Below are 15,867 nucleotides of genomic sequence, written 5' to 3' on the forward strand. Positions count from 1 at the left end.
CTTTGACACATGACCTGAATGTTTGCATCAAAATATGTAAGTTTTGGTTATTGATTAGATTTGAGTGAATTCCAATTTGGATATTAACAATAACAAGACTCAGTATAGTCAGGTTTGGATCATTGAGTGGAGTGAAGCATCTCTTCTGTCTCCTGTCTGCCCAATTGTTACCTGTCCCAGAAAGAAGCTGCTTGTTTCTTAGTTTTTAATCCTGACACTGCTGTAGTTAGTAGCAGTTTGTCACTCTTAAGGTGACACCTAAAAGTGATTTGTCACCCTTTAGGCGTGTACAATGTTTTGGCATCTGCATCCCCAGCCCTGCTTTTCCTCAGTTCCCCAGAAGTGTTTGTCGTCTTTCGGTTATTGGAAATCTCATCCGTCTTCCACAGGCACTCGGAGATAATAGCCCTCAGACTGTCAACCAGCTTCTTCCCCTGACACAACCCATTTATCTTACCAGTTTCTATTTTTTCCCTGTTGTACCCTAACCAGGCTTAGTGTGCCTTCTTGCTGCACTGGCATTATGAGCAATCAGGTAGTTTCTTGCCATATTACAACTTGCGGCTGCCCATGTCAAGTGGTGATCGCTACTAGAGAGGATCTCTAGGAGCGACCAATGTACCTACGCAGGATCTATCCTCTAGGTTCAGCATTTCAGTGTAGATTACTTGATCCTTTCCTGGCCTTGGGTCAGCCTCACCTCAGCCCAGGGTGGAGGCATGGACAATTAAAAGCCTTGGGGTGGCATAAAGATGCGTAATATTCACAATTTCACATAGTGTTCGAAAGGGGTAGAGGCAGACCTCTTGAGCAGCTTGCTTAGGAGAGAAGTATTAAACCTGGGACGTGTGATCAGATGGCACATACGGTACGCACAAGTACTGCAGGGAGTTCTGCCAATGCTTTCCTTGTGGAGGGAGGAGTGGCGAAAGGGTGGTAGACGCTGTCTTGCTGGGTATGCGTACTTGGCACTTCAGCTTTTAACTGGTGAGAAGTTTCCATGTGTTATTCTAAACGCAATTTATTTTTAGGGTGCCCAGAACTTTCCATGGGATAACCTTCCCCATATGGTTCATGGTGAGGTTTTTAGTCCTTAATCGTGTGATGTGCATGTTCTGCAAGTCATCTTTGCAACCTGTCATTGGTGGCTTGGTTTTCTAGAAGAGGTTGAAGGCTGAAGTTGGGATTTTTGTGCTCGGCTTTTTGTTCCCAGTGGAATAATGCAGCTTGTGCCTGGTCTCAAGGAGCAGCTCATGCTTCCTGATGAGAATAACTGCTTACAGGAATACCATAATGGTACAAGAGTCTCCTATAGCTATTGCCCAGCTGCTCTGCACTGCAGTGTGCAGCAGGACTCCTCACTGTCGTGGGCAGTAATTCTGTGTGCTGCCTTCTGTACAAGGAGAATCTGGAGATGCAAACAAAGCACAAATACATCAAATGAACTGACAGCAAAAACAAGGGGAAATGGGAGGTAGCATGGCTCAAATGTTTTTGAGTAACTGGGGTGATAGCAGTAAGTCTGATTCTGAGAGGAGTGTGATTAATCTTGGCATAGATCTGTGCGCTTGCTATTGCTGGGTGCAATGTACTAGTTGTCTGAGCAGCAGTTAAATAACTTCTTGGGAAGAAGAGGCGTGTTAAACATAGCTTTTTAGTGCTGATGTTTTCAGTTTAACGTAACGCTGTCAAGAAGCATCAAGTCTGCCAGGAAGTTGGTAGAGAATTTACTTTAAAATCCTCAAAATAGCTGGAAGGAAAACAGTGGTATTCTATTGCTGAAAACCAGAAAAATGTGGTTTTGTTGCATTGCTGCTAACAAAAAGCTGTGCTGAGACTGATGCTAACAGTGTGAACCAGGAAGCAAAGCAAAAGATAGGCTCCTTCAGAGCACCACCTGAAGTAATAGTAAATGTTAAATTGAAAAAAAAAATTTTTTCCTAAACCAAAGCTGTCAGGGTAGTTGTTACGGGTACTGTTGGTTGTCCAGTGACTGGAAGGCAAGCAAGCAGTGTCAGCACTGAAGGTACGGAGTGAAGAGCGTGGAAAATAAAATAGAAAAATGCTTGTGATTCTCTTTGCTTTATTGGAGTTAGCGGGGAACTGTTTTGTTCAAGTGATGTTTAATTATTACATGAGCATGGTATTGTTCCTGGTGTCAGGAGATAAAGGGGGAAAAGTACTCTCTGAAAATGACTGTAAGCCTCTTGATGTCTTAAGTTCTCCCTAGAATCCTTTTGGCCTGGGTCTTTATTCAGCAGGGGAGATGCAGGGGGGTCCTGTGTCACCCAGCCACATTTCCAGGAACAGTTTACTTTTAAACTGCAACTGTGATGTGCTGAGCAAGACGAGCTGGTGCAGCGTGTCTGGGGATTATTTCCTGTACTAGCACGTGAATGCCTCTGGTAGATGATTTTACATTCTCTGGGTTTGAGTCTGACTTTTCAGCAGATAATGTTGTTGTTCTCGGTCAGATTGTGCCTCCTTCCAAATTTCTGGTAGGAGATATTTCTATAATTTTATGTGTAACTCCTAAGGATGGGTAAGGGGTCAAGAAGAAAGCTAAAATACAGACTTTTTTCCAGTATCTTTCAAAATTCATTAGGGAAAAAGCAATTTCTAAGCTTGATATGTGGCTTGCTATGAGAAGCACTCTGTCTGCTGACATAAAACACAAAATCTCAGTACCTGGCACACACCTAAATGGGAATTATGGTTCTTATTCCAGTTTCTGACTCATATCTGTTACATAGCTTTTGAATGGATTGTATATAGTTTTCAGTACCAGTAAATGTTGGGGGGTTTTTTACACTTTTGGAGCATTTCAGAACAGTGGTATTAACCTTTCTGAAGCCAGTGTACTCCACATGCTGACAAATCTTTGCCCCTCACCAGGTCATCAAACTTCTACAATGTGCCCTGAATTTCTCTTGAGTAAGTTTGGCATCAGCTCAGTTTCCATGCGGAAAGGTAAATATCTGATCTATGCTGTCAGCTGTTCCAAAGCCTGCTGCAGCTCTGCTTATGGATACCTTACGGTGCTCTACCTGCTTTTCCAGGCAAAACCCAGATTGCTTCTGTTTACTATTATGAACTATAACTGTTGGCAAGCTTTCAAACTGCCTTGCTCATCCTACCTCAGAAAACATGTTATAATGCAGTCTTTTGTCTTACTCGTGCCTTTCTCTATCACAAAGTGCAAGGCATCCCAGTTTGCACATTGGAAAGTTCCAAAATTGAGTGGTTTTCTCTTGATTTGTCAGTTTTATGGAAAATATTTAGACTTCTTCCTTTGGGTGTGTAGTGGGTAGGATTTGTCCTGCCCTCACGTCAAAGATTGTTGGAGCATTAGCAGCCATCTCCTATTTTATATCAGTTATACCAGCTTATACCAGGAGTTATACCAGGGTTTCCCAAGGACCCGGTGCCCATCCAGGTAGATTCCATTCTGTGAAAGGCACAAATTATCATAGTTCTTTCATCATTCAAATAGTTAGAAATGCTGTAACTTTTTTTGTAAACTGAACAAAGTCATATTTACAGTCACACATTTGCCAGGTCCGCCTACGAGCAGCACTAAGCTTAGTTGTAATCTTGTATTGGTTGTCTGAGTGCTGTGAATTTCACTTCTGTGTAGTATTTCTGTGTTGAGGATATATGGGATGTTCGTTGTGGTGTGTCTTTAATAAGATTTCTGAATTTCTGGTAGTATGATATATGGTGCAGTTCTCTGCTAGTATTCAAAATATTTGGAAGTTGTGTTCAGCTGAGCAATCGTTGATTGGCTTAACATTCCTAAAATCTGATCAAGAGTTTATAGCTTGAGTACAGGGAATTAATGGAAATGATGGCATTAATAGGTTTTGTATCCTGCTTTTTTATTAAATCTTGATGCAGATTATTCAAGTCTTTCTGCATATGCAGCATAATCTGTAAATCTAACTGGTAAGTCAGATTTCAGAAACGGTGCTCCGAAGTATGTCCTTATAGGAAACCACTACAGCTTGCATGCTGTTTGCTCCTGGTAAATGGAGCGTGGATATATGCAGACATCCGGAGGGTTTTGCTTCAAATGTCCATTTCGCAAATTCATCTCCAAACCAGCTTGTTCATTCTTCTTTCTGTGAATATAAGGCTTGTTGTATTTAAAACAGCTTCAGATAGCACTAAATGCTGTGGAAAACAATGTACATCTCTGGATTTCATCCTCATAGCTTCCGCTGGGAGTTGCAGTCAAAAAACAGCTCTTGGACACACAGTAAAATACTACATATATGTTGGTTCCTTTGGAGACCCCACCTAGTTTTAAGTTTCCTGAAAGTATGTAAAGCAGAAAGGGAAGGTGGGAAGTCTTTAATCTCATTTGGAATGGCAGTTCAGAGATGACTTTTGTCTACATCTTCATACTTCATGTATTTGCTGTCAAAGTCCTCCCCTGGCCGTCGTCCCTCAGGCAGGGTGAGTAATGGGTTGTGTCCCCCATCTTGACCGGAGGGTAGCCCAAGGAGTGACATCTTGTTTGGGAATTTTATAATGTGTTGCTGTATGTTAAAGCAAGGTCAAAGGAATGTGCTTATTGCTTGAGGGGGGAAAATGAGGAGGTTTCTGATGGAACTAAATGCCTGCAGTAGCTTATTCCATAGTTTTGAGCGGATCCCTGAGACATACTGCTATTTGGAAAGTGGAGCATTTCTATAGATGGGAAGGGCTGTAAGCATTTTAGTGAACAGAAAAGATGAGAAAGCTGTTGTGGGCAAATTAAATCAATGAGTCTTGTTCTAAAATCTAAAACTAGGTCAGCTGGGTTTTTGGCAGCTGAAAGAAAAGTCTGAGGCTGAAACCGCCGTGCTATCACAAGGTGTGCTAAAATCCAGGGAAGAACTCACCGCTTGGTGCTCCGTGCTGACATTGGAAAGGCACTGTGCATTTGGAGGCCTGGATTGAATTAGTCAAATAGTAAGTTTAGAACAGCAAACGCTGTGAGACCGTAATACTATTTCTAAAGATAAGTGAAGAACAAAGTGTAAGGTGTCTGGTAGAGGTAGATGACTAAGCTGGATGTCATATTGCTGTCCTCAGCTGATGTCTTTAGACTTTAATGGGCTGATGAACCAGGACTTTTGCTAGGTAAAATTTTGTTTGTGCTAAGGGTTTTTCAGCAATTGAGGATGAATAAAACTTGTTAAGGAATTTAAAGGGGGGGGGGGAAGCTTCAGTTCAAGCAAGTACTGTTCTAGCACTTGATACGAAAAGCTTTATGCATTAAAAAGTACAGTGTCAGCTAAAATTGAATAATGCTTAAGCAGTAGGCTGTCCTGTCCACCAAGGAGCTGCATGCCTGGTGTTCTGCAAGGAACATTTCTTTAATAGCTCTACTATCAGCTACCAAGTGTCCCTGGGTATTCTGCGGCAAAGGCTCTGCTCTGGGTCTGTATGCACTGACCCGTTCAGCTGGTTCTGGTCCAGCTGTGGTTTAATAGGCTGACACAGGGGCAGGACTGATCCAGGAGTGCCTGCAGTGTTTGTGGCTCTACTTGCTGAAGGAAACAGGCAGGTTATTTCCATACCCTGAAGTGTGGCTTTCTCAAAGAAAAGCACAAATCTGAACATGTGGATTTCAGTCTTACTGGTCTGACAGGTGGGAGAGAAGAGGACAATGGCCAAATGGTAGCATCATGGCACTGTGCAGGGAACTTCTAGGTCTGGTTTGAACCTGTTGCTTGGATCTGAGTCACAACACAGCTGTGAAGACATACTTGGCTTTTTTGTCTTTGAAAGCACATAATCATTCCACATGACGTGCTGCCATTTAGTCCTGCATTGCTTTTTAATAGTTGCTGAAATGTTGAAGGTATGGATTATGTTAATGTAGCTTTTAAATTTTTGATGGACTGAAATGGCTTCAAAAATTAACCTTTTGAAAACACTTAGGTAGATCACGTGACAGGCTTTTAGCAACTTTCTTTTTCTGGTAGTATGCTATCTCCCGTTCCAGTAAATTAAGAGCTTTGACTGAGCAAGGTTATGCTCAGCTTCCTGACCTAGGATGAATGCCTCAAACTGATGTTGGAGATACTTTTATTTTTCATTAGATCATCTAAAATGCTCAGCTGTTTTCATGCCAGCACAAAGGATGGATACTGTTAGTGCTGCGTGGGTGTTGTACCAATTTGTTGTTCAACACATGCTAATAGATCTTTGACAAACCAAAAAAGATTTTTATTTCTTCATGGTGCAGTAAGACTTGATATCTATTGATTTATGAAAGGGTTACCTACATTTAGCATGGATGGTCCCACGATCATTAGAACCTGGGCTTCTTGCTGCATTGAGAGGGAGGATTCTTCCTGGTTTCTGCCAAACCTGGCTTCTCTTACGTTTTCCCTCGTGTACTCTAGGTTTTGAAAGCCTGGAGAGAAGCTGCTTATAGATGTTTCTTGTTTCTGCTTTGCCATGGCACAGATCGTGACAACTGGGTTGTACCCAAATCGCGTACTCTTGAGTCTTCTGCTGAGTCTACATCAGGTTGCAACTTCTTTTAATAAATAGAAGAATGGTTTCTATTTGCTCTGTCTTTTCCTTTTGTTTTTCTGGATTGTTTTGTCATCTTCAGCATCTTGTTGTAGGACATAAATGCAAGATATACTCGCTGAGGTGCTGGGATAAATGAAGAGACCTGGGGTGGAACAGATTCCCCCTTTTAACACTGTCGCCAAAGATCATAGCTTCTTGGGTCTGATCGTAGCTCCTTGGTTTAAAAAAGCAATAAATCAACAAAACAAATGTTTGAACAGGGCTTGAGATCTGTACAGCATTATGATTAGTGTATGCACTTCAGCAAATCTTTTCTTCCTCGTGTATAGAAAACTCTTGGCTTACATCTCCATCTACCCTTCTTTTATTCTGGCTGGAGCCAAGCACACTAAATAGTGATTAAACAAAAGATTAAAACTCCATTTTTGTACATTTGGTGTTTGAACGCTGATCAGTTTCTCTGGCGGCATGTTAAGTAACAGCATGGTAGACAACAGAAGGGGCTTATTTACAGCAATCTGTCTAAATCCATTTTCAATGTATTGCTTAATATGACTTTCTACTTCAATTCATTTTCGGTTTTTAAAAAATGAAGGATGGGAACAGGCGTGAGATTAGCTTAAGATATTGCTGGAGAAGTAATCACTCCTTAGTGGTAAACAATTTCCAGTTCTTAAGGAAAAGAAAATGTGCTTGAGCTGAAGTAGAACTTCTGGGCTTCCTGTAGGAGTTAATGGATAGCATTCAATGGCCTGTCCACTTATGTAGCTTGACTAGATGATCATAACAAACTCTTCATGCTTTGAAAACTCCTTTTTGCATTGCTGTTTACAACTGACCATTTCAAAAACAAAGATTTTTGCAAAATGAGAAGCTAAGGTAGAGCAAAACAGAAAATTGCAAAGGCTATAGCCTTACTGACCTGTTCTATAGGGACAGAAATCCAGATCCATAATGCCAATTTACCCTACCCATGCAGCAGTGGTAACTGTAATGTTCAAACAATGGTCACTGTATATACCACAGTTAAAATGAAGCTATGGGGGGATATGCTGGTGGGGTTTGGATAAAAATGTTATGCCTCCTGCTATGCAGTTAGAATTAATGAGAAATTAGGATAAAAGTGAAAATTGACATGAAATATAGCATTACAGGTAAGATACAGCTCCCCGCAAATGAGATGCTTGTTTAATAGTTAAAGCAAAAGGCAGTCGTAGGAAACGTGCTGTGTTTTGCAGATTGCTTAGATATCACAGTCTAGAGCGTCTGTTGAAGGGGTATCATCAAGTTATGTAATTTGCATAATTGAGTCAAATCCCATGCAGCATCCCTGAAGGAAACCACTAAAAAAAGCAACATTCTGCTCCCTGTGTGCTGTGTCTGGATTTCTAGAGCTCAGACATCTTTTACAAAGAGGAAAAAAAAAAGAAAGGAGGAAAAAAAAAGAAAGGAGAAGAAAAAAAAGGAGCTTCCAAAATAACATCAGTGTCAGCAACCTGTCCATTTTCACAATGAGAGAGACTCTGAGCGTGTATATGCATATCTTCCCTTTGCCCATGATGGTATGCTGCCTGCAACTTTACACACTGCTCTGCTAATGGTGATGACATGAGCATAAAAATTGCAGTCGAGGGGGGAAGGCAATATTTTATCGTTCACACTGACTTTTTTTGGTAGTCTGCTGAAATTAAGTTGGTCTTGAAAGTGATTCTTAGCAAGAAATACGATGCTAATCAGCCTGCTGCAGCTACACCTTCCCTTCGGGGCTACGCAGATTGTGGGTGCTGGCAAGGTCACTGAAGCAAAGACATTGAAATTCATTTTCTAGCACTGAAAGTCACTTCAAAATTAATGTTCAGACATTGTTGACAGAACTTGTCAGTGACTCACAGCAGACGGTGTTTTAATAGTGACCTGCAAAACCAATGTAAGCATTCTATGTTTGCTTGCAAGGAATGCAGTTAGAAATATTCAAACCTCTTAACGTTTACCCAAGTTGAATTAAATTTAATGGAGCATTTCTGAATTGGATTGACTAAAGTAACATCTCTGCCCAAGACCAAAAAAGCTTCGGAATGCAGCATGTCTGTTAAAACCATCTGCAGTTATGTCTACCCTTCATAACTTTAAAAGCCACTTACAGAGGTATGTCAATCTAACAGAGATTAATGTTGTGTTTATCTTGTGTGAATCTCGTTTGGCTTTAGTTGTACACGGCATGTACAGTGTAACATCGTGAGCACTGCAGGCAGAGGAACAGATAATGAGTCACCCTACACAGTCCTCATTTTACTTTGCCCGTGCCAACATGAAGAGAAGTCGGTCCTTGTAAGTCTCCAAGGCTGAGAGCTGTACAGAGCCTGTTCCTCAGGTCTTAAGGATCGATAACTTGTATTCTGTGTGCCTCCAAAGTCCAACACTACAGTTTAGAAAGGGCTGAATAACTGATGCGTGTACTCCATAGTTTCCCCTCTTGCTTAATTTAAAGTTCACAAATTACTGAAGTTTTTCTCTTGACATGTGCGGCCTTGACAGGGTTTAGCTTAGCCCAGCTCAAAGACATTTTTGTGAGTAAATTTATTTGGGACTGAGAGGAGTAATACATTTATCTACTAGACTTTCTGCTGTCTGCCTGCCTGATTTGGGCTCTGTACATAATACAGTGGCAGTCTCTGATTTCTTCTTTTTTTCTTTAATAGCACTGGAGGACGGCATGCTACTGCCTCTTTTCACTCAGTATTGCAGTGTTTAAATTGCGTCGGGTTGTTCCTTGCTCTGAGGGTATTTAAATGCACATTGCTGACCTCTCTGAAGAATGGCTTGAAGCTGTGCAGAAAATTTACTTCCCTGTTCACATTATCCTATATTGAGCGCACAAACACAAAGGCAACTCCAGCCCAGAGCCTGGGGGTGGTCACCCTGAGCAGCGATGGCTGGAACTGCTTTTTAATGGCTTTTAAGTTGCTGCTTGGCTTGAGGAGCATTGGCTGCTTTGGTGGTACAGCTTGTAATTGTGTGAGATGCCCCTCCTGAAACAGCCAATAGCCCAGTGGTGTGGCTTCCCTCCGGAGGATGCTGGAGATGTTGGTGTGAATCCTTTGGGGTATACTTCGAACTTGTCTCCCATCTCCTGAGAGCTGTTGTGGAGGGCAGCTCAAGATCCATCCTGTTAGCGTATTTCGAAAAGAGAGCAATCCACACAGGTACCTGCGGCCGTGGATGGGTATCTTCTAAGGGACGTTTTCAGACGTCAGTTCAGAGGGAAAGGGGGGTGCCTCTGCAATTCTAATTTAAGTTGCCTGAGTGCCAAGAAGAGGTGGCTTTTAAAACACTCTTACCAGTGCCCTGTTAGGCAGCTTGGATGTCTTTTTGCTGATGGGTTTCTTTTCCTCTTTTTCTCCAGGGTGCCTGACTTTCCCTGGGCACTTCATAGGGGCTTGACATAGGGTGCTGGGTTACCATGTGCACAGTGGGTGTTGTGAGGCTCAGAGTCGCACTGTGTATTTCTCCTTTTAGATCTAGTGCCTAGACACTCTTACAATGCTCTTCTCTTCAGTGATGGGTGGGATTTCTAGAGTAACTGCTGGTAAGGGGTTTACACATGTTGAATCACAGCAAATGGCAGATGGGATAGTGGTGTTGTAAATGATTCTCCTGGTGTGCTTATTCAGTCCAGAGTGCTATAAACAAGATGCAAAAGAGACTTAAAATACTGAAGTTTCAGACTTGCCAGTTGTTCCTGTGCCCAGTATAATACTTGTGCGCAAGCCTAGTGCTCAGTGAGTTAGCAAAACTCCCCTGGCAAGGAGGTGCTTTGGTCTGCGAGAGCTTTCCATGACTTTTCCTGGCAGGGGAGTATCCTGGAGAGGAAACTGGCCAGTGAGCAGGCCTGGCAAAGCAGGGATCTTGCAAAACAGAGGCAAAAATCTCACAGAACAGTAGTGTGCTCCATGGGTTATTTAGTGGGGATGATCAGGAGGGCAGCATGTTGTTTGAAAAATTAGAAACTGCTGCGGTGGCCAGATGAGTAGATGTGCTGGACTGTTGCAGTAGCACAGGGTGGCTGCTACATGGTGCTGAAAATCTGATCCGTTTTAACACCAAAAATAACCAAGCTGCTGCTTCTGCTGTCTGTCAGTCAGTCACACAGCTGTCATCCAGAGCTGCTCGCATTAGCTGGCATGAGCTACCAAAAGTAAGGTGGAGTTTGCATAAATTATTCGTGTGAACATTGGGTTAGACAGAGCTGTGAGTAGGTGCTGGAGTTGGGTTTCCCTGCCCCTCGCCGATGCCGTGCCCTGGCTCACCGCACCCCAAGGAAGTGTCTCAAACCACCTCTGCTTGTGTCCGCTGTGCAAAAGCAGCAGTAACCTCCTGTGGTGGAGCAAACATTAGGTTTCTGGCTGGTGTTGGCATATACCCTGTGTGTTTTTCAAGGTGCTCTGTGATCATGTTGCTGACACCAGCAACAGATTGACCCAAGGACTAGCTGCATGCTTAGTTTTGCCCCAGAAGTGCTGTTGTCCACTGTGTTCAGTTTGCCCTCCCAGTGCTTTCTTGCACGTTTGGTTCCTGGCTCACATGTTCGTCTTGACACTTAAAAGTACTTTTTCATTATCAGCAGGTAGAAATTCACATAAGAACACTGCTGTTTAATGGGATGGCTAGAAAACCACAAGGCAGATTAAGCAATTTAGTTTGATATTTATATCTGGTGAGTTCAGGTGAGCCCTTCCAGAAAGGGAGAGCGTGGTTCTTCACCACAGCTCTGCTGCTCCGGAGCTGCACTTACCTTCTCCTGCATGATGGGAATTGGTGAGGCTTTTCCAGTGCCTCTCATGAAACCTCTTTCTCTCAGCAAATATAAGTCTTCAACACATGCAGTCAGAGGTGAACTTGAAGACATTGGATTACTGGTGGCAATCTTCATTTTATGTCCTAATAGGTGCAGAGTGAAATTCAGGAAGGCACACTACCAGTTTCTGTATTTGAACAGAAGTAAGGATTTAGAAGAGTTCATGTGGGTAAAGGGACAGTAATTAACAACATAAAAATGAGCTATTGCTTTTGATTCATATAACTTCATCAGACTGAAAAATAAAAGAACAGATAATGAAGGTGAAGAAAATTAAGGAATCATGGGGTAAATGAAAGAAATCAAGTACACCATCTAAAAATAGCTCTACTGGGATTTTTCTTAAAGTGGTTGCTTTTCTTCTGGGTGTAACTGTCCTTTCCTGCTAACCAGCCTTTTCTGGCAGTTGTCTGGGTTTTCCCACTGTTAATCACATCATGTAGTGTGGTCTTGTTCTTCCCCTGCTACCCTGAGAGTTCCCTTCCCTCCATCTCCCTGCATCATAAGCATTTTTCAGAGAATATCCTCGTTAGCTCCAGGTGGCACAAGTGGAAGTTCCTTAATACTTGTTCACATCACAAACGAGCTGTGTGACTGACTTCTTGTCCATCCTGAGTGCCCATCAGCAATACTTCAGTGAAAATAAAATTGAATTTCAGGGAGCAGGAAGGGGGCTGCTCTGAGTATTGATGTTAGTTAATTGAAATGTGTAACTGAGTGTCTGGTTTCATGGGTGAAACTTCATTTCTGCCAGGTATGTTGTTATCTGAAAAATGTCAAGAAGCTGAATGTAAATCATTTTATGATCCCTGATTGAAAGGTTCTAGATTGATTTAAAATCTCTTATGTGGGGGGTAAGTTCTAATAGTTCACAGGCCAGCTTTTAATCAGATGGAGCTCTACTGCTTTTAAACCACTGGTTTATTATCCTTTGGCACGGTAATACAACCAGCCCAGTTCAAGGTTTTCATGTTGTTCCTTTGCTAAGGGTTACCACCCGTAACAGCAGGCAGAGCAGGGCACGTACCTGTGTTCAGTCACTCTAGTTCACTTGACGTATTTGCTGAAACCTGTCTTCACTGACAGTTTTGTAAGCTAATACACAGGGCTCCCTTCCTGCTGACTGTTGCAGAAGAGGGGTGATGCAATGGGGATAATCTACAAAACCTTCACAGCAAGGTTCACCAGAGCTCATCTGTCAGACTGCACTGAGGTGAACTGCATCAGGCTGAAGTCTAGTGCCTTGGAATAACAAGTGAAATGTCCAAATGTCCTATTTTCCCAAGACAAATCTAGGCATGAAAATTAAGACTTTGTAATTTAACTAGTCAGGCAAACGACGTCTGTGTCTCAGATGCCAAAGGTGCCTGATAACCCTGCAAGGTTACTATGCCAACCGTTGCTTTTTGGTGGTTGTTTGGTTTGATCGACCCATTAGTGAGACTTTAAACCTCTTGCCCTCCAAGGAGGGAAGCTTTTTTTTCTTACTAGGTAGTTCTAGCCTGTGGAGTTCTCTCTGCAGGTCATGAGGAATTAAAAGGGAAAAACCTCTAAGTTCTTTGCATAACTACTTCCACAGTAATGATGCTACAAATGACTTGCATTTGTACTCTACCAGCGTATTACAACATAATTGAAAAATCATTCTCAGAGATGTTATCTTCTTGACCCTAAAACCTACTTAAATATTTTTATTTCTATATAAATATATATTTCCCTTGGATTTTGGGGATGTCAGTGTTTGAGATGTATCATGGTTTTCTTTCCACACAGCATAGTCCCTTTGATCCTGAATTCACCCCATCTTTCATTTGCTAACTTGTTCCCAAAGCACCTATTGCTTTTGAATTTCAGGAACAACATCATGAAAAGAGGAGCTCTAATTGGGTTCAGTGCAAGCTCATGCCTTGTGTAAAATTTGCTTTTAAGTTGAGCAGCAAGAGTCTTAATAAATGACCTTTTAAATCTTATTTTGATTTTATTCAGGTATAGTAGTGTGCTCATTAATAATGATCTTGCAATAGGTCTCCCATTACAGCTTTATTGTTAATTAAATAGGATGTAAGATGTATTGGATGTTTTCAAAATTAAAATGGGAGTTTTTAATAGATTTCCTGATTAAGCATACTGGTCTGCATGCATGATGTTGCCCTGAAAAAAATATCACTTAGCAGCTATAGATAAAGTACTGTTCTGAGGCAAGCAAAACTTGCTTCCTCCCTCACCACTTTCAGGGTAAAAACTACTTGCTTGTGATGGTCTTACCTTAAGGAAGATGTTTAATCAGCTCTTACAGGAAGGGGAGGCTGTTAAGGAAAGGTTTCACATGTTGTGTATTTAATATATACAATCTTTTGTTTAAAAGGCATCATATGTGAGGCAAAAGAAAGACCCTTACTTTGGTGATGGACAAAGGAAAAAGGACTGGCATAACAAAGAAGCTATAAGGAGAGACTCTGAACGTGTAGGTATGTAAGATTACTATAAAAATGTTTCAATAGAGATTGTAATTTAGTTTGATTTTTTTATTTGGTAGGCTGAGTGCAGAACAGCATGTTCAACTTCAGGGTCAAGAGGATGTTCTTGACATGATGCAACAGTTATTGTGTGTTAATCCCAGTTAAAGCCTTTTCCCCCAATTCCACAATAACCGTTTTGAGGTGAAAATATGTTGGTTACATCTTGGTATTTTTAGGGTAAGTGCAGTATTGATTTTTAAAAAACTTAACCGAAAAATGTGTGCCTGTACCTTTCCCAAAAATGGGAGATCCAGAAAGGAAGAAGAGGGATAAGAAAAATGTTCTAGACTGTAACATTCATGCGAGTTTTATTCCATAATTCTGGGTTTTGTCTTGCATCGCATAAAAGGGCCCATTTTGAATGTCACAGCTTTACACTGGTGTGTCTGCAAGGGCTCTACCTCCTCTGTGCAAGAGCTCAGGTTGTTAAATATACATATCCACCTGTGCTGAAAAAAGCAACAGTGATGAGGTATTCAAACCATATGTATTCTTCCTGCAGTGAAACAAAAATGATTCTAAAGATCCTCCCAGCATTGCTGTAGCCCCTTCATCTGTTTCTGATGTTAGAAGGAAGACTTTTAACTTGTACTATTTGCACGGCTGAGTGGTTTGTAGCAGAACTGCTTATGAAATAAAATTGTTAGGTTGACATGGTTGACCCAGTGCTATGTATGATATAGAGCACAGAACTGATGAAGGAATTTTCAAAGTGCTGTAAGATGACTGCTCTTCTTTTGATATATGGATTAGTTTCTGGCCAGTTAAACACCAATTAGTAGTAATGATGCATGTTTACTTTCTGTCTGTCTATAGGAAATGGAGAACAGGGAAAACCTTACCCAATGACTGATGCAGAGCGAGTGGACCAGGCATACAGGGAAAATGGCTTTAATATCTTTGTGAGTGATAAAATTTCTCTGAATCGTTCCCTTCCAGACATCAGACATCCAAAGTGAGTATATAGTCTGTGTTCCTATGAGTGAAAGTTTACAAGCTCCAGATTACCACATCTGCAGGAGCATGCTCTTTGTTTTTTATTATGGACTCTTGTACCTTTGTTCATCAAATACAGTCCTTTCACAGCTGGGTCCTGCTGTCTTCTTAATAAAGGCCAGTGTATAGTAATTGCAACGGGAAATAGAGGAGACCAGATCTGGGGGAAAAAATCCCTTTTTGATTCTAAAAGACTTAAAATTACCAAAAACTTGCAGCCCTGCGCAGAAGAGATCTTGAACTTAACCCAGCGATGGCTACTTCCTTCACCTCTCGCAAGTTGACAGTTCAGTTCCTGAGCCCACTGACATAACGAATGACTTTTAGTAACTAATAAGGTGGAGCTATTTCTTTCTGTACTGGAAACTGATGTAAATGTCTGACTCGGTTGACAAGTGCCCGAAATGTCATCAGGTGATGACTTTGTCACTAAGCACTCTGTCCAGTTGTTATGTTGGCCACTAGCTTGAAATGACCATGAAATGCTCAGGAGCAGAACAAGATTTGAGTAGCTCCACTCAACTATGTATGAAGAGTTTTATCAGAAATCCTACTGATGTATGGGTTAGTTTCTTAGACATATTCCTCATAAAAACCTCATCAGGGTTTGAGTAGAAACTAGCTCCAATTGAATACTGGCTTTTGAGTTCATCTATTTTTGGACGTTATCCCTTAGGATGGTGTCAAACTGGATTTTGTGCAAGCCAGAAGGAGTTTTTCATTAGCAAAAGTGCTTCAGTTAGGACTTAACCTTTGTTTATACAAAGCTGAGAGGTTTTTCAGTACTGTTTGTGTGGTTCTTAAAGCATTGTTAGACATTTGAACAGAAGCTTGTTTTGTGTAAAGCCGTTTTTATCAAAATTTAGTGAATCTGAATTCAATATCTACTTTATTCATGAGATACAATTTCCAGAAGTCAGGTTTTGTAATTTGTTAGTTGCACATCTGAGAGATCACCTCTTC

The 15,867-nt window shown here is 41.4% G+C and overlaps 1 protein-coding gene across 2 annotated transcripts in view; it reads left to right on the forward strand.

Annotated features, from left to right (window-relative positions):
* Nucleotides 1–15,867, forward strand: part of GALNT10 (polypeptide N-acetylgalactosaminyltransferase 10) — an 87,945-nt gene that overhangs the window by 30,959 nt on the left and 41,119 nt on the right. Inside the window, exons 2-4 of one of the 2 annotated variants that reach the window (XM_059825359.1) lie at nt 8,882–8,905; nt 13,769–13,857; nt 14,725–14,863. In XM_059825359.1, the coding sequence (XP_059681342.1) occupies nt 8,882–8,905; nt 13,769–13,857; nt 14,725–14,863 (252 nt within the window). Of the gene's footprint in view, nt 1–8,881; nt 8,906–13,754; nt 13,858–14,724; nt 14,864–15,867 lie in introns of both variants that reach the window. The other variant, XM_059825358.1, reaches the window with a different exon arrangement.

This window comes from Gavia stellata, chromosome 16 (genome assembly GCF_030936135.1).
Source record: "Gavia stellata isolate bGavSte3 chromosome 16, bGavSte3.hap2, whole genome shotgun sequence".
In the NCBI taxonomy this organism is placed as follows: domain Eukaryota; kingdom Metazoa; phylum Chordata; class Aves; order Gaviiformes; family Gaviidae; genus Gavia; species Gavia stellata.